The sequence below is a fragment of the Barbus barbus genome (assembly GCF_936440315.1).
Source record: "Barbus barbus genome assembly, chromosome: 36".
NCBI classification, from domain to species: Eukaryota; Metazoa; Chordata; class Actinopteri; order Cypriniformes; family Cyprinidae; genus Barbus; species Barbus barbus.
In genome coordinates this window covers 19,990,747-20,015,916 of record NC_136714.1, presented here as the reverse complement: position 1 = coordinate 20,015,916, position 25,170 = coordinate 19,990,747, and the positions used below count along the sequence as shown (strand labels likewise).

The window sequence follows — 25,170 nt, the reverse complement described above, 5'->3', positions numbered from 1 at the left end:
AATATAAAATAAGAATATACATGTATATACATGCAAATATTTTCAAAATATACACTGTATAATCATTAAATATTTTATTAATCCTTCACAGAAAATTATATTGTTACAGAAGTAACCACAACTCAGACAGACATATCTACCTAAATACAGATTTAAAAAAATTTGTGTATTTATATACACATAATATACACAGTACACATATATTCTGTAAACAAAAACTTTTATTTTGGATGTGAATCATGCGATCAATCACGATTAATCATTTGACAGTGCTAGTATAAACTCAATTTCACCCAATTATTGTTCTTAGATTTTGAATTAAATAAATGCATAATTGATAGAAATTAAATATATTTCAAATAAAAATTATTTTTAAAATGTAAATAAATTGTATGATGGATTGAGTTCAATAAGATTGAAAGTCTGAGTCAAAATAAAAAAGGAGCAAACATAAGTGATGGAGGCATGGTAAATAAATTCAAAGACCTCATATAAAAATGAAAAAAGTTTGTTAATTTTCATAAAAATCTCCTTTTCGGTCACAAAAATGACTGCATTTAAAGAAACACACAAACACTGATAATATTACCAACCACCTGTGAGGGAAAGTATTTTAGAAACAAAATCTATATGCTAAAACTTCATAATATGATGATTCTTATGAATAAAACCTCTTGTCAGTATTTTCTGTATTGAATCCAGACAACAGATAATTCAGAGTACAATATACAAAGAGAGGTTTTTATTGGAACTGAAAATATAATACAATTCTTTTTACAAAATATTTACACAGTAAATTGATCATTAAAAACAGTAACAATAGAAAGAATCGATTACATGACAAACATTATAATAACAGTGAATGAAAAGTGTAGAGTTTCCCTAGATCAAAAGCCATCATCATGCTATAAGGATTATATTCCTCAGTAGCCACACTATGCAAAACCTTGAATTAGATACACGTAAAGAGCATCAGTGACCTGCACTGTAAAATAGACATTATCAGTATTGAAAAACAAGTCTTCATAAGTCCCTTACGGACTTAAGTTAAGTCTAAATGGACATTGACATTGACAGCTATTCCCAAAGATCACTTGTGTCACGTCAAATTGCCATTTCTCATTCAAAATTAACATAAGTCCATAAATGCTGAAAGTACAGCATCATGGTTCTACTCTTTAAAGTTAAATACAAGCTTCAAACAAAAATACAAAATGTTCAGCTATCCCTACAAAGTTCAGTAAAAAATAGTTACATTATTGTTGCTCTGAGAACTAAATTGTTATTCATTTTTAGGATGCTTTGACATTTGATGTACGTTTACCTCAAGTTTTTGTCACCTACATTTGTACTAAAAGTTATTATTAGTATGCGCTTCAATAAGGTTTCTGCTTTAAATTATTTGCCTTATAGATTTCCACTGTAAGTGCATTAGATTTAATGCAATCTTTGCTTGTTTTTAAGGACAAAATTGTCTTCTGTGGTAATCAACAGCATGTCACTAATGGTACAATATGGTATTTCTCAAAAAGAATAGCCGTTATGTTTTCCTAACACTATCAATACTGGCAAAAATATACAAATAATAAATAACCAAGTACACAAAATGTATACGAAAAATATTTTAAGGCCAGAATCCTGCTTTTCCTGAGAAATGAGAGTCATCATTTTGCAGACGAGAAGATCCAGCAATATGGTTAATTGGCGCAGATGTAGCATCTTGAGTCACAGACTGAGTAGATAAACAGTATCTGCTTGAATACGCAAAAAAAAAAAAAAAAAAAGTTTGATCCAGTGGTCAGATTTAGAGAATGTACAGTACATCTGACACTTTGCGTGATATAAATAAAAATACTAGACCTAGATTGGTTCAAAGTTAAACATGTGGAAACTGCCTGTTGCACTAGGTGTGTGACAAAGATCAGCAATACATTTGGGATAAATTACGTCTAGTTGTACCAGTGATTCATCGATACAGGGCAGCAGAACAATCAAAGAAATCCATGCCAATATATCGTGGGTATCCCTCCAGCACCCTCACTTCTACTGGGTCGAACTTCCAGTACTGCTTCCCTCTCAAGAAGTGGGCGAAGCCTGTGGAGTAATAATGAACAAAGAAACATTCAATGACTTTTTAAACTCCCTCCATCCTTTGTAGATTCAAAAACATGCAAGAAATAATGTCTCAGTGACAACCGTACCGAATCGATCCTGGAAAGCAGCGTCAATGTCATCCGGTACACCCCTCCAGTCCCTCATGCTGCGAGGGTGGACTGAGTCGACACGGTTTTCCTTCAGGTTGAATCGCCAGTAGCTCCCTTTTTTGAAGAAGTAGATCTTCTGGGCCTTGTCTTCTCCCCACATGAGGGCGGCCTGAATGTCAGTCACTGTTAGACCTAGCCGTCGTACAGAGTCCGGCCCTGTGATCTGCCGCTCTGCATCAAAAACCCAGTAACTCTGGCCTACAGAGAGAATGGTGGGGGTAAGAGGTTATAATAAAAATCACGGTTTATGAATTTTTCATTCATCATGAACCCCTGATTTAGTTTACTAGTCTAAGGCTGCTCAGTTTACTGGATAATTAGGCCACCAAAAGACATCTGGATTATAAATATATACACTTTCTGATGCTAGCTGAAATGTTCTTTTGGAATTGCATTTCTTTGCATATATTCGTGCAATATATATTTATTTTTTATTTACACACACACACACACACACACACATCAACTTAATCCATAATAACCAACATAATAACAAAACATAATAAACATAATAACCAACTCAATCTCAATCATCTTCAAGCATCGGCTAAAAACACATCTCTTCCATCTTTATTTGACCTTCTAACTCTAGCACTCTCTTTTCTAATTATATTCTTTATTAAAAAAATTAAAAAACTAACACTAGTTTTTCTAATCTTTTTGTATTTAATCTATTTTTTTTCTTTTTATTTATTATACAATTAACAAAAGCATAAAAGGCCTCTAACACTACCTTGCTCTATTCGTTTTATACTTTATTTGTTATTCAAAACCTTGCTACGTATACTGTGTTAAGCTAACTGAGACTTGTTATAGCACTTGCATATCATTGCTCTTTTGTTGATTTTTATTGCTTCCTTTGTATTCATTTGTTTTGGATAAAAGCGTCTGCTAAATGACTAAATGTAAATATATATAAAGTTATAACTGCAATAATTAATTTTCAAAAATCATGTTTATTGTGCATTCCATTTAATTTAAATCAAACTGCAGTTTGGTTATTTTGATTAGGTTTAACTAACCCAAAATACAATAAAAAAATGATTATATAAAAAACATGATTTTTTGAAAATTGTAAAAACGAGTTATCTGTTATTGCAAATAAACTCTTCATATATATATATATATATATTTTTTCTTCCTCTTTTCCTTACTCAGCAAGGACACATTAATTTGATCAAAAGTGACATGTATAATGTTACAAAAGATTTCTACTTCAAATAAATACTGTTCCTTTGAAAAAAGCAGCAAAACTGTTTTTGTCAACATTAAAAATTATAAATGTTTCTTGAGCACCAAATCAAGATAGAAATATTTCTGACGGTTCCTGTGACACTAAAGACTGGAGTAATTAAAAAAAGGTAGCTCTTAAATTAAATTTTAAAATATAATATAAAACAATTACATTATATTAATATTTAAGAATATTATTGTTTTACTCTATTGTCTGATCAAATAAATGCTGCTTTGGTCAGCATAAGGGAGTTATTTCAAATACATCCTATTTATTTTGAGACAGTTTACCTTGGAAGAACCAAATATTTCCAGATTTGTCCTCAAAAGCAGCATCAATGTCACCTGGGATTCCTCTCCAGTGCCTGGATGCTAATGCAGGATATCCAGTCTGGAGTTTACCATCACGGATCCGCCATACATAACCCGACTTAAAGAAAAACATCTCGCCTCGGATCATAGATACAGCATCAAAGTCAGTTTGGCAAGCATCAGGCTGAAAAATAGGAAATAAGGACAAAAAAAAATAAAAGAGAATGAGAAGAAAAAGAAGAATTCCCAATATTCCCAAGATCAGATACAGTCAGCCATATAACTCACCACTGTGCTTTCAATCTCATTGGTTTCTGTGACTTTAGGAGTTCTCTCCTCCATCTTTTCTTTATCATCCGAGTGTCTGGATCCATACAAAGACTGTATACCTCGCTTATCATCTTCACTCAGTTTGAGCGGGTAGGAGAAAGCGTAGAAAGGTGACATCACTGCACCTGGTGCCATGGAGTGCTGCAATCCTAAAACATGACCGATCTCGTGAGCAGCCACCTGGAGGAGGTCAGTACCTAGTAGAAAGCAAGAGGCTTAAAAAAGTGGGTTCAAAATTACATATAAAACATAATAGTATGGTATGCAGTCCATGCATCATATATTTCGGTAGAAATCCATTTGTACGTAATAAAACAAACCATTTTTTTCTGCAAGTTGCAAAGTTACAACAGTAGCGAGCGAGAAGCAACAGACTTTATGAGTGAATCGTTGAGTGATACAACCAATTATTTCAAGCACTGATTCTTTCAGGAAAGAAACAAGTGACTGGCTTTATGAGCGAGTCCTTGAACCATTCTCTCAACCAATTCATTAAAAACACTGATTCATTCAGGTGCAAAACAAGTGCCTGTGTCCCAATGTGCATACTATCCATCCTAAATTCTATGTGATATTAGTCATTTTCAATATTTAGGGCAGATAAGGTGGATAGTATGCACATTGGGACGCAGGGCCAGACTGGCTTTATGACCGAGTTTTGAATCATTCAAACAAACAATTCATTCAAAAAAACTGATTCATTCAGGGACAATACACCACTACAGTATGTTGCTTGGAGATGTACAAACAATGATTTAGCTTTAACGTCATTTGTATGCATTATAGTCCGCACAGCAAAAATGGACAAAGCAACTTGCAATGTTTAAAATGCGAAATAATATTTAAAATGCTAAAGTTATTGAGACATTTGTTGAACACTCATATAAAGCAATACTGTATATTACTTGCAGTTGTGTGTGAATTTAAGCATATTTGGAACAACAGCACTCTTGTTTGTGTGATATTGCTTATTTATAAGTACTAGATTAACTAAATTTGACCAACTAATTTGGAACCAATTTATATCGATTATATCTTGTTATATCGCTTTTCTCTTGCAATTCATTAAATTTTTTAGATAAAAGTCAGAACTGCGAGATACAGTGTTATCTTTTCTTTATTTTTTATTCTGTGTCAAAATTGTGTGATGTAAACTCAGACTTTCAAAACAAAAAAAAGTCAGAATTGTGAGATGTAAACTTACAATTACTTGTAAGATATGAACTGGCAATTCTGAGAAAAACTGTGAGATATAAACTTCCAGTTGAGACTGAAAAAAAAAAATCTTAAATTGTCGCTAAAAAGTCCAGAGACCCTCACTCACCCATACTGTTGCCCACTGTCCAAGTCTCATCGTAGTCAAAGTGAATGTCTCCTTCTCTGTAAGTTCGGGGAAAGAAGGCATGAGCCAGAATTCCTCCTGGGCCGTCAAAAGGAAGATTATCTCCATGCCAGTACCTGAATGTGAAACACAGTCTCTCAGCACAAAACCAATGATTCATCAACATGCCTGATGAACTGATCGCTGAAAAGAATTTTATAAGCACACATCATGATTAAACATGAGAATAATGACCTGAACAGAGACATTGCTATTTCTACCATGCAACCGTGCAGCATTATAGCCTACTGTAACTGTCACACCTCAGTAACTTTCCTGATTCCCCTGTCTTTAATGGAATGCCAAATACCACCCTGGCTGAATGGCACTGAATAAACTTAACCCCAAATTTTCCATTGTGAAATGCTGAGGTTAAATTACACACAAAGCCCTACAGGTTCATAGATCTTTAAACCTGGCAGACCTGAAAGGTCAAAGAATGTCCGGTCCACTGCTGTCCCATTGATGGAATCTTGGATTGAGTCTGATTAAATGAAACTGGCATGCCTAGAGCCCCACATTTCACTGAACCGACCTCCAGATGTTTCGCTTTATGCCAGATGGATCTAGATATTTCCCTCTGCTTTGAAGAAAAGTGGTATCCCTCATTAGAGCTTCATACGTGCGTATCTCAGAAACATAACAACTGTACATTAGCTCTTTAACAGGAAGCCAAGTTTTCAGAGGGACTTTAATTTTCAAACAGAAAATGAAGAGGAAAAGCCACTGGTTTGACCAAAATTTCCTGTTCAAAGAGACACAACATTTATATGGGTCTGGTGTGACGCATACTGTAAATCAAGCAATTTTCTCCTGCTTCATCATTTTGAGTTTAATGTTTTTGATAAAATGGCCTCTAAACATTTGAAAAGATTTTCAGACATTTGTTGTACTGTATCTTTCAACATACCTTCTGATTTCCATTCCTGTTTTATTTCATTTTATAACAAGTAGTAAAAAGTAAAAGATAATCAGTTCGCATGCGCTCCTCAATGACACTTGAATTGAAGCAGCTACAGCGATGTGAACACCACACTAAAGAGCCCCAAAATTACATTTATCACTTGAGAAATACAAATGACATCATTTGAAACCCAAAACTGTTTTATCACAAAAATACACAAAAGTTTCCTCCACAAACAATGACTGAGCACATCACATGTTCAGTGGGGGGGGGGGGGGGGGGGGGGAGAAAAACTCAAACAGCGCTTTGTAGTAATAATGTGCTACCACAAGTCATGCTTTTCAACATTAAGGTTAGTTTTTTTAAAAAGAAAGGGATTTTGAGCCGCAGTGTTGCATGTCCATATGTAGAACTAAACCACACAGGTGTTCTGAGTTATGACTTTTCTTACTATGGGAATTTAAGTAGTAACACACGTGCATGAATGGATGTGCAGTGTAAATTTTCGACCTATAATCCTAAACCGACACCCTCTCTAATCTCCAGATTCTAGAGGAGATGAAAAGCATCTGTGTTTGACTAGTCAAGTGGAAACTTTTCCTCTTTGTGTCAATGAACACACATCTCTGAACTGACAATATGGTGTTACAAGCTCTGTCAAATGAGAGGCCAGAGAAAGAAACAGTATTTCATCGATGATATACAGAATAAAAGACCAGTCAAAGTGTGCTAAATGTGTTAATTTTTTCATTGCAGTGTTGTTTTCGATAAATCTTGGGATGTAACTTCAAAGGGTCATAGCAGTACAAATCAGATATTTATTAATATTTTAAAATAAAGTGGCAGTAAACTGACAAAAAAAAATCTCTTAGTCAAATAAATGCTGTTCTTTTGAAATCCTATCCTGAAAAAAATTATATCACAGTTTCCATTAAAATATTAAGCAGCACAACTGGTTTCAACATTGATAATAAGAAAAGTTTATTAAGCACCAAATCAGAATAATGATTTCTGAAGGATCACGTGACACTGAAGACAGGAGTAATGGAGTAATTTCATTTACTATTAAACAATCTGTAATCTTCAAAACTTTTTCTTCCTAATCCAAAAAGATCCTAAAATGTATTATTGAAATTACTGTAAGCTGTAAATACAACTCATTCATAAATCTTTGTGGTTATGATGCCACAACTCTGCAAACTAACAAAGTCATTACATAAGCAAAAATGTTAGCCAATCACAACTAAATACATTTACATGTTCCTAAACGTTCAAAAGATAACAGCATCAAACAGCTCGTCTATATGGGCAAAATATTCAATTCATCCAAAACATAGACCTCTATATAAACTGAATCAATAATAAATTGTAAATGTGTTCAGCATTGTGCAACAAATATTTTTCGGATTTTCTATACTATTTTAAGTCGTAAAGTAAGCAGTATATATTAAAATCCCGCACATTTCTTTAGCAGGCATGTATACATGATACTAAGCGGGGCAACGCAAATCTGTGGTGAAAAGGGGAATTGCAGCGCGCTCTAATTCAGAGCCATTGGGGCAGATTTGAGACTGCACCGCTTTTTTTCACGTTACCTTATGTGAACCTCGCTCCACCAAGACGATATCCATCCGCTTCAGCTATGTGTCAGCATCAGGTCAGTAACTAGTTGGCATGTCTGGTTTACAAATTAACAAAATAGGCTATACGTTAAATCTTTTAGTTTAAATGTGCTCACATGAATAGCCTTTATATAGTTCTGTTGTGTTTGTTTTGATCTTCTTTCCTCACCCCAATTGCTCCACATCTTGTAACATTCTAAATAAAACATTTGGGAGGTGATAAATACTATATTAAGGCAATTATTATACAGCATTTTATGCGTTATAATAATAACAAAATTACTTTGAGCCTGTTAATCAACATTCGCGCGCCACTCACAGAATAACGCAAGGACATCGCTGCCAAAATTTTGTGTTCAGAGATTAGAATATAAAGTTTACAAAATAATCTGCCCCACCTAAATTTACGGTCAGGAGCCGCTACTGAACTGGACCTCAACTGGAGTGAAAATAATAATGATTAAATATACGTTATGACCCCTTTAAAAACATAGACACAGCAAACGAGGAAAATACCTTCTTTTCTTTTTTTTACCTGTTAAAGTCAATCATGATATCCGCCCGGCCACTGGTGACCTCAGTAAAGGTGAGAGGGGTGACGTCACTCCAGATCTGCAGTGCCTCTCTCAACACATGTCTGACTTTCTCTAAACTCATCTGCCAAGGTGTCCGCATGATCCTGTAACACGAGAACAAACACTCATAAATGCTCTTTACAGACCACCCATGCGATTTTCATTTGGTCTCTGGTGCATTACCCCAATAATTCCCTATTTAACCATGTTTACTACCCTTCTTGGTGGTGAACCAAGAGACTGGATCAGAATCTGGCTGAAAGAAAAGCTCAGTCTGAAGGGATTAGACACGGTATACTACTATAACACTCTCTGACCATAATAGCAGCACACATGTGATACTTGATATTGTGACAGTGATGTACCCCTATCCAGGTTCCTTTAAGTGCATATAAGCTTTACAGGAATACATAACATATTTCAAGAGTCTTTTGTTTCTTATCATTTAGCACGATCTTAATCCAAAACAATTCACAATGCACTGCATTACTGACAATTTTAGAGGCTTTAAAGGGATAGTCCACCCAAAAATGAAAGTTCTGTCATCATTTCCTCACCCTTATGTTGTTCCAAACCTGCATGACTTTCGTTCTTCTGTGAAACACAAGAAAATATTTTGAAAGATTTTGTTAACTACTATATACAGTTTCCAATGACTTTCATTGTATGAATACAAATACAATGGAAGTCAATAGTTAGGTTGCACTTTATTTTTATAGTACACTTTAGACATTCTACTAACTATAAGTAACTTTGCAACTACATGTCAACTAATTCTCATTCATTTAAATTTGTAACTACATGTCTACTAACTCTCAGAGTTGACTGTTAGGTTAGGGTTAGTAGAATAAGTTGACATATACTTCCAAAGTTTCTCATAGTCAGTACGTTGTGTGTTGTGGACCCATCAAAATAAAGTGTTAGAAGATATTAAGCAGACGGCCTACTAATACTCTAATGACTGCTAGTTGACATGTAGTTGCAAAGTTATACTGTTAGTAGAATGTCTAAAGTGGACTATCGAAATAAAGTGTTACCAATAGTTATTCAAAATATCTTCTTTTGTGTAAATTATAGCTGAACTGAATAAAAGATTATGGGTGGACTATCCCTTTTACAGCATTATTCCTAGGTTGCATTTATCTTGAATTAGATCTTTTCTGGTCCAGAGTTTACTATCACACCACTGTTGATTCCTCCCAAAAACTAACCATAAAAAGCTTCAACTGCTCCTTCCATTCCAAACTAGCAGTTTGCCCATTTTGAATGCCGTTTATGAATTAAAATGCTACTTTCATTTCTCATAGAATGAGCCCACAGGTTTGAACTTCTCTCAGATGAAAGACAAGCTACATTATAAAGCTTGCTGAGTGATGAAGGCATGCATGCTTATTTTCACAAGCAGAATCCCCACTGAGCACATTTAAGCTGGTGGACCACAAATCTGTATCATGTTCCACAAAGCTTCCCTTTAGTGCATTTCATAAAAAATAAAAAAAGAATTAAAGAATGTCTTAAAGCACCACATCTGAAGTATAGTTTAGCTCCCGACCTGCAGCTATAGTAACTGGTACCTCTGCTCTGTGTTGTTTTCATGCTTGGACACCTTCATGCTTTGGTCATTATTAGCTCTGTGGGACAGGGATCGCTCTGGGGCTGCATGCTGGAGCCACAAACTGTCTCAGATTGTGGGGCCTCTGCAGTCTACAAGCCCAGACAGGAGCTATGACAGCGGGAGAGAGCACAGTGTGGTAGTCTGTGGCATTAAACATTGTCCTTATTCGCTGCTACAATTAGAGAATTCCTCCCTATTTGCTGATCTAGGACTATGGCTCCTCTACAGTGAATATACGGTTATATGACAGTTATAGGTAATGACACTGTCTCCAATGCATTAAACCCATAGAATATAATGTAGTGATGTTATCACAAATATGATAAATTTATTATAGTGTTATATTTGGTCTCCACTTCTTAAGTAGGCTATTTAGAGAATAGTGCATCTGACCCTAGTTCTGTCTTAAATCAGAAGATATATATTGTGACGAGTTGGCTGCCTCCCCCTTTATTATCATCACCACCCCGCCCCTTATTCGCCACCCCCCACTAGGCTCCCGACGGGAGTGGGTGGGTGAGAGAGAAGGGGCGCTGAAATAGCCAGGGCTGGCGGCGTGTGATGTAGAGCCTCATCACCGCCGCTGTTTAAATGCCGAGCGCGCCTCTCATCGAGAGACCGGTCTCTTCCCCGTGCATGCACGCTGGTGTCCTCGTGGGTCCAGGAAGGGAGCGTAGAGGGGACTCCCGCACCGCCAGAGACGTGAGACGGCCGTCGGGCCAGGATGCCAGGCCGACTAGCCCCATCGAGTAGTGCCGTGGACCAAGTGGTAGACGAAGCCACTGGAGAAGCCACCGGCCCTCACGCCCCGGACCGCAGAGGGGAGCACGTGCGACCGCCGGACTCCGCCCCTTACCTGGACCCTTCCTTCCAGAACACTGCCCTCCTTAACAAACCCCGCAGCACGACGAGGACACCAGAGCCCCTGTTTATTTTGAAAAAAATGGATCACGGTTTCCACAAAAGTATTAAGCAGCACAAGTGATTTCAACATTCCTAGCAAGTGGTGTCTTTTCTCTAAAGGTTTTTTTTAAACTACTTTTCAGCAGTAACTTCTAACCATCTGGTCCAATGGTGACTTTAATGGACAAACTTAGTGCACGGGTGTCATTTATCAGGTTCCACTAAAGGTGTGCTCACACTTGACTTTAAGCATTCAAAATGACTTTAGACCTCAATCCGTTGCACACGTTACATGAAAAACACAGATTTACTTAAGGTTACAGACTCATTAAAGTGTCTGAATTGACAGTATGGTGGGGGTAGAATGGGGGGTTGGTGTGTTTGAGTTCATTTTTCACATGTACAGTCCATCATTAAGTGAGGGGACAAATTACAGAGGACAGCGAGGTGCTATAGCCCATAAACAACCTTCAGAGACGTGAGTCACGACAGTTCATAGTGGCACAGCATTAGAATGCTGCTGACTGGAGTTTGCTGGGGATAAAATATGTGCATGTGGTGCTGCCTTGACATCAGATTCTGATGAGGCAGCACTTAGTACACAAATTGTACAATGATTTCAGAGGGTTTTTAAAGGAATCATTAATGGTCATTTTAAGGGTGCAACCTAGTGAGTTTTGTCCCAGCTGTGGACATTGCACAGTTAACTGACACACAAAAAAAAACTTGTCATATTTAAATTTACAGTACAGTGATGAATTACAAGAAATGGATCAATATTAAAATTCAACATTCTTCAATTCTTCATTTTCCAGTGGATGCTCGGGTGACAATAGTCTAGTCTCATGAGAACCAATTTTTTGTTTACAGCAAAGGAAAGCCAGGCTCCTCTTGGCTTATATTAAAACCTTCCGACATTTTTCATTGCAAATCCTCATTTTGTACTTGTAATCCATGACTTTATTCATATTTTTGTTACACAAACGCATCGCTTCGCTTCAGAAGGTCTTTATTGACATTTATCTAATTTTTCATTTTTGGGTGAACTATCCCTTTAAGTGAGCATTAGATTCCACTAATTTAAACGGAAAGATATGGCAAATAAGAATGCACGAATAAATATTTATTTATAAAATATATACATATATAATTTATATATAAATATGACATTTTATAGGGATATAAAGAGTTCAGATCCCCTTAAACTTTCCATGATTTTCTAAAGAAAAGACTATTTTTCTGTTTGACTTCCATCTTTACATTATGCAGAAACAAAGATTACTCTGCCCTACAGCAATGTGGCTTGATTCAGATTTGAGAGCCATGGGAGATTGTGATATTTTATGGGAAGGGCCATAAATCAAGGAACAGTTTTAATCAGTGGTTGTACGACTGGTTTTCTTTGTCTGGATCCTCATCTCACCCCCCGCTGAGCATTGAAGAGAAAACTAGAACCATTTGGGCTCCGCGCCCATAACACACATGAGTGCTCTGAAATGTAACATCTTCTCCTGGTCAGGTCGTGACCTCACTGACTTCAGATTACAGAGAGTGCTGCTATGTCCGGTGGGAACCGTCTTTGACAAAGATATATGAGGCAAATCAGTCAAAACATGAAGTGGTGACCAGCCAAAAACAATAAGGCCACGGTGTCAATCAAAGGCTTCTTAAAGGGATAGTTCACTCAAAATGAAAATTCATTTCTCAAAATCATGTACTCACCCTCATGTCATTCCAAACTGTGTAACAAAAAAGAGGATATTTTGAAAAAAGGCAGTGAGCTCAATTGATGAAAGTTGAATTGTTTTAATTGTGAACAAACCCTGAGACATTTCTTTTCTGTAGAGGAAAGACAGTTGTACAGGTTTGGCATGATAAGGGTAGGTATAATATTACCTATCCCTTTAAAAAGCAATGAAATTCAGGTCGACTTGAAGTAGCGACTGTGTGTGTGTTTAAGAAAATGATTTACTGTTTTAAATCAAAGGGGGCTTGATACATATTTCTAGCTGTGTTCTGGAGCCATGCAGTCCCGGGTCTGAGACAGTTTACTGCTTCTAATTAAGTGGGTGTAATAGTGGAAAGAGTGTGTGGTCTTTTTTAGAACCGATAACAGCTATAAGAAATGTGAGAAGATAAAGAAAGAAACATTAGAAACAAGTATTTCCTGGGTGGGCTGGGAAATAGTGTATTTCTAAGATAAAAGGAGGAAGAAGAACTGCAAATGTTTCATTTAAACACACTCTGTAATAAGAAAAAAACTTTTAATGTATAGATTCAGTCAAATGTGTGTTGACTGGGAGCTAGGATACCAAAATAAGCTATATTATTGCCTCACTGTGACCTTTGTCGTGTAAGGCTCAAAATAGTACCTTGGCAATGCATCAAAGTCATTTTCTCCCATTTATGCTTTAATGTTTAATTCATTTTTATGTCTGTCATCTCATTAAGTGTAGACACAGGAACCATATACAACCCTTATCCGTGCAAGTCTTACTTGTATGTGAGGTGTGTTTTGTCCCAGCGTCCTCCGAACAAATCAAAGCGTTTTTGGCGATGACGGCCCCCAAGCAAACCTCCTTTGAGGGTTGAGTAATTAAAGACGCTCCCTTCCTTCTGTGAGGGGTAGTCTGGGACTCCACAGCGAGGTCTGTTCCAGAACTCAGTGTCATTCTTGGGAAGAGTCGAGTGTGGATGTACTCTTTTATTACTAGAGTCTTCACTCAGGGTGTCCTGAATGTGATGAAGTCGGCCCCTCTTCTTCAGGCCATGGTGATTGGTCTTTCGAGGCCAGTCCTGTCAACACAAACATAAACTGTCAATCAAATGTATTTGACCTTCATTTATAGATGCTACACTATTAAATTGGGTTTGTTTGGTGGCTAAGGTGTTGTTGTGTTTTAGTGTATTGTTATTCAGTTGCTAGGGTATTCTGGCTGGTTCACAGGGCATTGCTAGACCAAAACTATTACAAATAAAATGCAATAAAATATCAACATGAAAATATAAAATAAAATGTAAACAGATGAAAAACTTTTGATGTAAACAAACGTTGCCTTTAAAACTAACCACAACTACCTGAAATTAAGTTTAAGTGGAAGCTTAATAAAACAAATTAAAGCTAAACAGAAATGTAAAAAAAAAAAAAAAAAAACACAAAACACAATTACTAAAACTTAAACTAAAATTAACATGTAACTAAAATTACACCTAAAAGTAAAAAACATAAACTACAATAAAAATAAAAGGTCATTCAAAATATTAATATAATAATATAATATATAATAAATAATATTAAAATAACACTGGATGCTAGGGTACTCTGGTTGGGCAATCAGTAAGATGAAGGTGCAAATAAAGCCTTGCCGTCTAAACTGGGAGCAAAATTTGCGAAATTATACTAGTGCAACAGTTGGTCTTACGTCACTGATAATTTGCAAGAAGCATTATCACAGTCAATTTCCTCACCCAAATTTCAAGGAAATGGTTCTGTTAATGGACTGGGAGGTTAGCTGCCTGGAGGGGAAAGTCAGATTGCCCCAATTTCTCTCCTTCCCCAAACCTCATCGCAATTCTCTACTCCAGCTGTGTGGGTTTAGAATCCTCCTTCTCACCCTTGTTCCTTCTCTATACCTCCTTCTTTCTCTCTAATTTGTGCTTGGTTAAGAGGCCAGGGGTGGTATAGGGTGAACTATTTATTTTAAATGCTTTTAAAAATCCTTCCGCCTCTCGTAGTCATAGGGAGTCTTTTAAAAGCTGTAATTTAAGCACAAACTATATTCAGACAACCATAAAACATTTAGAAATATAAAGCAGGAAGTCTGAAAAAAACAAATCACTTGTATAAATGTAACTTTATCATAGAAAGCAGGTCCAGCTATCATGAAGATATAACAGACTAAAGCGAGTGGCTTTAAAAATGAGAAATTGGCTTTCTTGAGGTTTTGGACTTTTTTTAGACAAACAGCAAATTATTTTTACCACAACAAAGGATGAGTGACAGGACATTTTGTCAGTCTCTCTATCTCACTGGTTTAAAACCTAAGTGCTAAAATGCAGCACTCTATAATGCATCTGACATCAAATATGATCAAATAACAGGGTAACACTTTAGTATAGGGACCAATTCTCATTATAATTATTAACATATTGGCTGTTTATTAATACTTATAAAGCACATATTCCATAAAGCCATATTCCACATCCCTAATCCTACCCAATACCTAAAATTAACAACTAACTTACTAACTGTTAATAAGCAAATCAATAGTTTATTTTGGTAGTTAATGGTTTGTTAATGGCGAGAATTGGACCTTAAAATAAAGTGTGACCACTTTCGTATTCAATGCGAACAGACAAATTGCTTATTGCTGGAAACTTGTGTAGCATCTGGTTAAAAGACAGTGTAACTCAAGACAAATTCTAACAAATAATAGGAAAAACAACCAAATTTTTGTGGGCAAGTCGAAACATAGTACCTTAGTAACAATCCACTGACATGTGAACTTGATAGCGTTGCTAAAACATGACCCCACACCCCCGGCAATGAGGAACCGCACAAATTCCACAGATAGAAGTGAAGAATTCACTGCGCTTTATCTACTCTCAGTTTGTTTCTCTCAAATCTGCTGAGTGAGCATGGACTTTCCATGGGCTGAACCGTCATTAAATGCTCATACATGTTGAACGCATGTAATTTAAGCAGTCTCTAACCTGGAGACAGGCGAATTTTTTGTACAACAGTCAAGATTGTCAAGATTGTTTATTGTAGAGCAGTGGAACCTCTCAGCGATGACAAACTGGCCTCGAGTCTACTTAGGGGGCGATGGAGGTGGAAGAAAAACACCCGGGTGTCTCAGGTTCAGTGGGAGTCATCGGTTAAAGGTTAAAGCCTAAATCAACAAAACAGACCCCTTGGGCCAAAGTAAACACATACTCCCATTTAAAACCAAAACTCAGTAGACAGCCAATGTTTTTCCCCTTTTAATAGATCAATTCTGTATAACCCACACATAATTCCTATACAAATCATTCTAAAGTTTTGGCTCGGTTTAATTTTCTAAGTTTTTTGTTTTTTAAGTCTTGTATGTGTACCAAGGCTACATTTGACCAAAAATACAATAAAAGCAGGAATATTCTGAAATATTATTGCATTTTAAAATATATGTTTTCTATCTTAATATGCATCAGAAACGCTGAATTTACTCCAGTCCTTTAGAAATCAAGCTAATATGCTGATTTGCTGCTTAAGAAACATTTCTTTCTTATTATCAAAGTTGAAAACAGTTGTACTGCTTAATATTTTTGTGGAAAGTGTGATTTTTTTCAGAATTCTTTGATGAATAGAAAGATTAAAAAGTGCATTATCATTATAGGCAATCAATTTTAATACATTTAATGTGTCTTTAAAAAAAAATAAAAAAATCTTACTGACCCCAAACTCTTTACATAGAATGTACATAAAAACATTTACATACAAAGTCTACATTAAAAAATCATAGAAATACTATGAACTCATATGACCCACTTTTGTAACCACATTTCATAATATGCTGTCAGTTTTTTTTATAAGATTTGGAGATGCGAAGTGCAAACAAGATGGCTCAGTTTGCTGATGTAATAGTACACAAGTACATATTAGCAGCTGAAACTGCTAAGCATATAGAGTCAAAGCCAAGTCTCAAAAGAAACAGCCAAAACATTGTTTTCTCAACAAACAACCCAGCTATCAATCTATCATTAGATCTAGCTCCATAATTGTGGCAGCTTTAGGAGCTAAATTAAACTGACACTGAAAAAATATGTCATTATTTACTCAAATTCATCAACATTTGGAACTGGAAATATGAGGCAATTTCATAGAAAAGGAGAGTTTTAATTGGGGAATAATATTGGGTGAACTGTTCCATTAAGACCAATTAAAAAAAGATCAATGTGACTGCACTATTGAGGGACTACGCTAAGTAAACTTTGCTTGTACAACATTCACGCACACATCTCATTTTAACAAAAGCCCATGTCAAAAGAACCTTTTCTTAACCAGACATTCCTCAAGCCTGGGCGTATTTTACAGCATCCACCTGCATCTAGAGTGAAACATGTGAAAATGGGAGTCCATTCAGAAACCCACTGAAATGTCTTCAGAATTACCACTGTAGCCACACATGTTCCATTTAAAAATAAGGTCTCTCTTTCCAAGCCTCATCATGTTGTGCAAATTTTTGCCATTTTTATGATACCTTCCTGACAGATATATGCCTCTCATCAGCTGACAAACAAAAACAACTGGGAATTATTTTACCTTAAGCTGCAGTCATACCTTTGCGCATTCAAACATCAGGCATTTGTGTCTGTGGAAATATCTGCTATGTTCTAAACAATACAGAAGAACTATTATTTTTAACACCTACATTTATAATATCAACATTTTGGGATATAAAAGGAACAAACAGGAATGGAAGAAACACCATAAACAGACTTCTATGTTCACAGCATGTGCATCTGTAGGTCAATAGGTCAGTGGGTAAAAACTCTAATATGATACAGTATGTTATGCTGAAACAAATCACAGAGACCCAGAGCCAGCGAGAAGCCTTTGGGGGAAATCCAGAAGAAAAGAACTGACATGTCAGTGCAAGAAGAAGCTTTGGAAAGAATTGGAGTGCCTGGCATCATGCCATGTCCATAGGGTTTCTGAGGATAACCTCTTTGTTGGCAGCCAAATCTTTCTCTTTGGGGCATCCGGATGATGTCAGCAATTCCTGACAGATCCCTAACACTCATCAGCACAGCCGACATCAAGGACAAAGCATCATGCGTTTCCAAAATACACCCAAAATGACTTTCTACATTTGGATGACTGTTTACTACTGACTCAGCAAGCAATAGAAATACAGCCTAGAGCACTTCCTACCATCCTACTTTTTTGGCTTGGCGTTTTATTTTCAGCACAACCCTGATCCAAACATCCTGGCTGCATGGGTCTCATTGTCTCTCTGAAGCATGCCTTTGTCAAGAGAAAAATTACAAACAAGAAATTCCAGTCTGTTACATAGACATTTTCTGGCACATTAAAGTAGGCCACAACTACAGATAATGAATGAGCATGCCAGAGGAAACCGGACTAGGGTAAATATTTACCCGCAAAAACCTCCAGAAATCTGCATGCTTTGGGGTTGTATACACAAGTGATTACACTGAAAAGGAAGACTGTTTAGTGGGAAAATTATATTGATGGAAGATGTTCATGCAGAAAGAGTGTAGTGCATCTAAGACCATTAGTGTCTCTAAGCCTAGGGAGGCAAAATACTACTTTAAATAGTTCCCACTTGTTCCACCTGAAAGCAAAATATGTGACAACTAGGCAATATTATTATGGAAGACAACTGCACTGAAATGTTTGATGCATTGCCAGGAACAACAATGAATTTGAAATAAAGGTATGTCAAGAGCAAGGTCTTTTGTCTCCTAATTTCCGTAGAGATAGGAAACAGCTGTCTCGAGGTTCTAGATCTAAGGTTCAGGTGACAGGAAAAATGGTTGTTTGAATCAGAACCAGGTACGTCAGGGTTTCTCGTGTCAGTCATGCTCTCCTTTGTGCCTACAGGCAAGAAATCTAAACCAAACGGCTCCACAGGTGGTGCGTTGCAAATGACCCTGACCTTATACACTCTATCCACTATCCACTCTAAGCTTGTATGTCCTTTTCTTTCATATGTTGAGACTGGGTCATAAGGATAACCCAAACTGAATAATTGGTGCTGATTAATAGATCAATAGATGTTAAAGGTCATGGCGCTGCTCATGGCAGCCATGGTGCTTCGCTATCCAGTTGTTCTGGTGTTTTTGGTTGGCTGCTCGATTGCTCCTGTCTGCCGTTCTGCTGAGAGGTAGCTCCGTGTAGCTTCGCTTTCTGCTGAATTTTATTATCACTCTCTGTTGTTTAAAGTGATAAAATATAACTTAATTGCCTCCATATTTCTGATATTATCTATCAAACTAATCCGACTAATTTTACCGTTTGCTTTTAATCTAAAACCGCGAGTGCAACGCGTGTGCCATGCGTTAGTATTCATTAGCCGGTTAGCTTGTCATTCGCGTTTCTATTCGCGCCTATTATTGTTTTCTTTTTTCTCACTCCTTTTCATCTCTCTCTCTCGCTCCGTTTTAACTCACGAGTTCATCAAACAACAGTGGTAAGTAAATCATTCATCTATCACAGTGAGTAATGGCTTCTCCTTCTCTTGTTGTTTGCACTTCATGCCACATGTATAGTTTATCTCTCTCTCTGTCGGCGACGAGGGATTCACATGTGATAAATGCAGGGATATAGTTAGGCTGACATTTAAGATTTTAGAACTAGAGAAACGCATCCAAACTTTAACTGAGGACAGTAAGAATGTGAGGGCTGTAGATACTGCTTTGGAGGCGACTAGCTCAGGGAGTCATGTACATTGGTGGTGGACGAGGAGACACCACCCCTCACAATGTAGAGCGCTTTGAGTGCTTAGAAAAAGCAGAAAAAGCGCTATATAAATGTAATGAATTATTATTATTATTGTTCGGTTCCGGTAGAGCCTGTGCAGCAGGGCAACTGGATGACAGTGAGGCGGCCTAGTCCCGGGTCAAAACACCGCTCTTCCGTTCCGATCAGAACGTCAAACAGGTTCTCCCCACTCAGTGACGCACCCACTGAGAAACCTGATGAAAGTGCTCTAGTAATTAGAGCACTAGAGTAGGCGATTCTATTGTACGGAACGTGAAAATGGAGACACCAACCACTATAGTCCAATGTTTACCGGGAGCCAGAGCGCCTGACATCTTTACATGGCAAATTTAAAAGTGCTGGCTAATGCTAAACGTAAATTCAGTAAGATTGTTATTCACGTCGGCACTAATGATGTTCAACTTCACCAGTCAGAGTTCACTAAAAATAATGTTAAAGAGGTGTGTGAACTTGCAAGTACGATGTCAGACTCTGGTCCGCTCCCTGCTTACAGGGGTGATGAGATTCATAGCAGACTGTCGTCACTCAATGGCTGGATGTCTAAGTGGTGCCCGCAGAATACGTTTTTGGGGCAGACCTGACCTGTTGAAAAGGTGTTCATCCCTCCTGGGGTGGTGCCGCTCTTCTCTCTAGAAATATGGCACATAGTCTTAGAGTTCGTACTTGACTAACTGGGGCCCAGGTCAGGAAGCAGACAGACTGGCTAAACCGACCGTCTGCTAGCCGCCTCACGTCACAGAAGTTAGTTCATTCTCAGCACATAGAGACCCCTTCACCTAGATATCACACTATAGAGACTGTGTCTGTTCCCCGAACTAGAAAATACAGAAAACATCCAAACCAAATTAAGAGTAACAATTTAATTGATGTTCAACAAATAAAAAATGTTTACAATACAGAGAAACAATTTATAAAACTTGGCTTAATATCAGGTCCCTTTCTAAAAAAAGCACTTTTTGTAAATGATTTGATCAATGATCATAACCTAGATTTGCTCTGTTTGACAGAAACATGGCTAAAACCAGATGAATACATTACTTTAAATGAGTCCACCCCCCAAGATTACTGCTATAAAAATGAGCCACGTCCAAAAGGTAAAGGGGGAGGTGTTGCTGCTACAATTTATAGCAATATTCTCAGTATTTCTCAGAGGTCAGGCTTTAAGTATAACTCGTTTGAAGTTATGGTGCTGCGTATAACATTATCTAGAGAAACACGTGTTAGTGATAAATTCACTAACTGCACCTCTAAAGACCCCTCTGTCAAGCTCCTGAAGTTTGCAGATGACACCACACTCATCGGCCTCATCCAGGACGGTGACGAGTCTGCCTTCAGACAGGAGGTTAAAGAACTGGCTGTCTGGTGCAGTCTAAACAACCTGGAGCTCAACACGCTAAAAACGGTGGAGATGATAGTGGACTTCAGGAGAAACCCCCCTGCATTCTCCCCACTCACCATCATAGACAGCACTGTGACTGCAGTGGAGACATTCAAGTTCCTGGGATCCATCATCTCTCAGGACCTGAATTTGGACAATCACATCAACTCCATTGTAAAAAAATCCCAACAAAGGTTGTACTTCCTTCGCCAGTTCAGGAAGTTTAACCTGCCAAAGGAGCTGCTGAAACAGTTCTACTCAGCCATCATTGAGTCTGTCCTGTACACATCAATAACTGTCTGGTTTGGCTCAGCTACAAAATCAGAGATCAGAAGACTACAGCGAACGGTTCGGACTGATGAACGGGTTATCGGTGCCCCCCTGCCCACCCTCCAAGAACTGTATACATCCAGAGTGAGGAAAAGGGCTCAGAAAATCACTCTGGATCCCTCACATCCAAGTCATCCACTTTTTGAACTTTTGCCATCTGGCCGGCGCTACAGAGCCACAATTACCAGGACAGCCAGGCACAAGAACAGTTTCTTCCCCCAGGCAATCCAACTTATGAACAGTTAAATGCTTTTTTAATTATTATTATTATTCTCATCTTATTTTTATTGTCTGTGTGTCGCTGTTGTCTCTGTGAACTGGAAGCTTATGACACTAAAACAAATTCCTTGTATGTGCAAGCATACATGGCAATAAAAGCTCTTTCTGATTATGATAATGATTCTGATTAACAAGGGTGCCTAGAATGGGTAAGAAAATCTATTCCTTTCCTCCTCCTACAAAAGCTACATGCTATCTTACTAGATTTGTGCACAATTGAGAATTGAGTATGACTTGTAAATTCCAATTCTATTCCTGAATATGACTTGAGTTAACAAACAGAATGCACTTAAAAATCTACTGAAATTCAAAGACAGACAGATTAGAACAGTAGACAGATGGATAGGTAGATGCACTAATAAATGCACAGAACTATGAATAGATGTATAGAACAATAGATGGATGGATGGACGCAATACATAAAAGGGTAAATAGGTGGAGAGATAGATACATAGCTAGAATGATGGATGGATGGATGGATGATGGATTCATAGAACAGTAGATGATGGATGATGGATTCATAGAATAGTAGATGGATGGATGGATGGCTGCATAAAACGGTAGATAAATGATAGGTAGATGCATAGAAAGATGGATGGATGGATGGACGGACGGACAGGTAGATGCACAGAAAAAATCGATCATAATTTTAAAGTAATTGAAAAATTTTGCCCAACACTGTGGACTGTACATTAGTCATGTTAGTGTGTTGACTGAATTGTTTTGGCAAGACTTCATGGATCTTGTGATGCGTGAACAATGCCTTAAAGAAGGACATCAGCTTTTCTTTTCTCAGGGTTTACAAATAAATGAATAGGCTATATACACATATCCAAGATGTAAATGAGTTTTTCTTCATCAAAACAGTTTTAGAGAAATTTAGCATCACTTGCTCACCAATGGATCCACTGCAGTGAATGGGTGACGTCAGAATGAGAGTCCAAACAGCTGATTAAAACATCACAATAATCCACAACATGACTTAATCCATCAGTTAACATCTTGTGAAGTGAGAATACATCATTAAAGTGTTTTAACTTAAAACTGACTATTCTAACCAAAATACATAAGTCCATAATACATAGGGCTTATAACATCCCCTTCAGTGAAAAAGTCCATCCCCTCTCACATCAAATTCTACCAAAATATTAGTTTAGAACGGTTCTGGAATATTTTCGCATGGATGGATAGATCGATCATAATTTTAAAGTAATTGAAAAATTTTGCCCAACACTATGTGGACTGTACATTAGTCATGTTAGTGTGCTGACTGAGTTGTTTTGGCAAGTCTTCATGGATCTTGTGATGCGTGAACAATGCCTTAAAGAAGGACATCAGCTTTTCTTTTCTCAGGGGGGTCAACAAATGCAGTGGTAGCTATCTGGATCCTTCCATTTTCCCCTCTGTCAGCAAACACAGGGTTTGTTATCGTGTTCAGCGTGCCAGATGACTTGCCCCTGCCTGCATAATCTCCTGCTCTGGCTTTGTCAACATTCAAGAACAAATTAACAGCACATGCTCCGCATCAATGCTGCCTCTCTACATTCAAACATGTACACAGTTTGTCTTTAAAAACGTCTGGAGCTGGTTTGATTGCAGGTGCCATTCCTGTTTGATTGGCAAAGTGGGTCAGGGCAAACATACAATAAAATTAAGCTGCTCTTTATAGCCAGATGCTTTGACAGCATGCAATATTTCATTGTCATTTTGAGGTAACCCTTTGTGTGCCTGTGGCTATACAGCATTTTTAAAAGAAAGACATAGACAGTGTTCAGTTGTTCTCTACTCTGTTACAACTACTCATTTCAGCTCTTTTATTCACAGATACGTGTTTTTAGCCTGATATTTTCCCTGCCAAAATCTCTGTATGGATCTATGCCAACTGGGTTACAACAGCCATCTGTATAGTTCTTCTTTGTCCACTTCCTCTAAGCCTTACAAGACCTCTCTTTCTTTGTGTAGAACAAAGTTCTTACAGCCAGATTTCAGTTCTTCGAAGATCAGCAGGATGTTTAAACCATAAAGACTACATTACAGTTATTCTTTTTTTTTCTTCTGAAACCAATTCAACAAAGACCTGGGTGGATTCAACAGAATAACATTGAGCTATATGGAAGACATGATAATAATTCATTCATTCAATGTATAAGTGCAATGAATAGCTGCCTTCATTTGGGTGCTTCTGAAGGCAATGTTAATTTATGCCTAAGATTCCAGTAAAAACATTGTGTGGGAGATTAATTAGGAGAAAATTAATTTCTAATTTTCGATTTTAATGTTCAATCATTTTTTCCTCAACCTTTTATTCCATTTCTATTTCACTAAATATTTGCTTGGTCATCACTAAAGTTGACTAGGATTTGTCTTGAACCATTAGACAGTATGTCACTGTGCTTTTGAAGCCTTTTTGAAACAGTTTCAGCACCATCATACATAAAATGCTGCCATTCACTCACTAGGCAGCAATGCAGTTGCCTTTCAGACACCTTCATTAACTCACTGACCCAAACACATACCTAAAAAAAAAAATCCAACTTTCTACAGTAGGTCCCACCCCTTAAACAACTGCAAACATACCGAACGTGAACTACAGAAGCAGTTTTGCTCTTTCAAAACAAAAATCTTATAATATGCATGATAATAAGATATGATGTCTGTGTTATAAATCTACGGTCGCCACACATTTCACTGATGCAAATATAAATGAGCTCTCTATTGCCAAAGTTTTGTTTATTCTATAGCATATCTTGTGTAGATGCATGTGTAACAGGTGAATAGCAACGAATTGGTAGCAAGGCATCATTCAAGTTGCATGCAAATTTGAAATTCATCACCTGTTAATGTTTTTATATTTTATAGTCCTATATCAGACTGAAAAAGTTACTGAAAAAGATGCTTATTTGTTAGTATTTGCATGGAATTAAATTTAAAAGATTTAAAAGACATTATTTAAATAGGTTGTCTTAAATAGGTTGTCTAAAATAGGTTGACTGTTATTTTTTAGTTGCTTACAATATTTTTAAATTCACTTACCGCTGCAGGTTTGTACCTGTGGCTGTTTCCGTCTGGTACCGGTAGAGAATGAATGCACACTAAGCAGTATAAGACTGCAGCGAGAAGCTGTGCAGATCGCATCATCCTGATCGGATTCAGAGCCGCACGCACCACCTGCGCGCGGGGCACTTTACTATACGAGCGCGAGGGAAGACGGGAAGAGCGCGCGCCTGTCTATCGAGTTTTACTCTGACCAAGTGCAGACTAGACGAGGGATTTTATACTCTCTGATTTCTTTGTTCTCTTTTCTTCAAATTACACTTTTCTATGAGGGGCTGGAGTGGCAAGTTCACCGGCAATCACGTGACCCAGCCCTCCATTCCTCTGGCGCGCTCCGTCGCGTGAGGGGAGAGACGGTGGGTACAGAGAGCAGGATTGGTTTTCAGTGATATTAGGAGAGGTTTAGATAGTGACTGTCCTGTCTAACAGTTGGATACGGTAATGATACATTTTGTCAGTCGCTGTATATTGACGTGTCTGCCTG

The 25,170-nt window shown here is 37.4% G+C and overlaps 1 protein-coding gene across 1 annotated transcript; it reads right to left on the bottom strand.

Moving 5' to 3' along the window:
- Nucleotides 1–715: 715 nt before the first annotated feature.
- On the bottom strand, nt 716–24,955 carry LOC306855554 (stromelysin-3-like). Its single transcript, XM_079394316.1, has 8 exons — nt 24,666–24,955; nt 13,637–13,935; nt 8,582–8,725; nt 5,464–5,597; nt 4,098–4,336; nt 3,789–3,993; nt 2,202–2,462; nt 716–2,094 (listed from the first exon to the last, which is right to left on the bottom strand). The coding sequence occupies exons 1-8, from the start codon at nt 24,768–24,770 to the stop codon at nt 1,967–1,969; spliced, it is 1,515 nt and encodes a 504-aa protein (XP_079250442.1). The 5' UTR covers nt 24,771–24,955; the 3' UTR covers nt 716–1,966.
- Between the last annotated feature and the right edge of the window lie 215 nt (nt 24,956–25,170).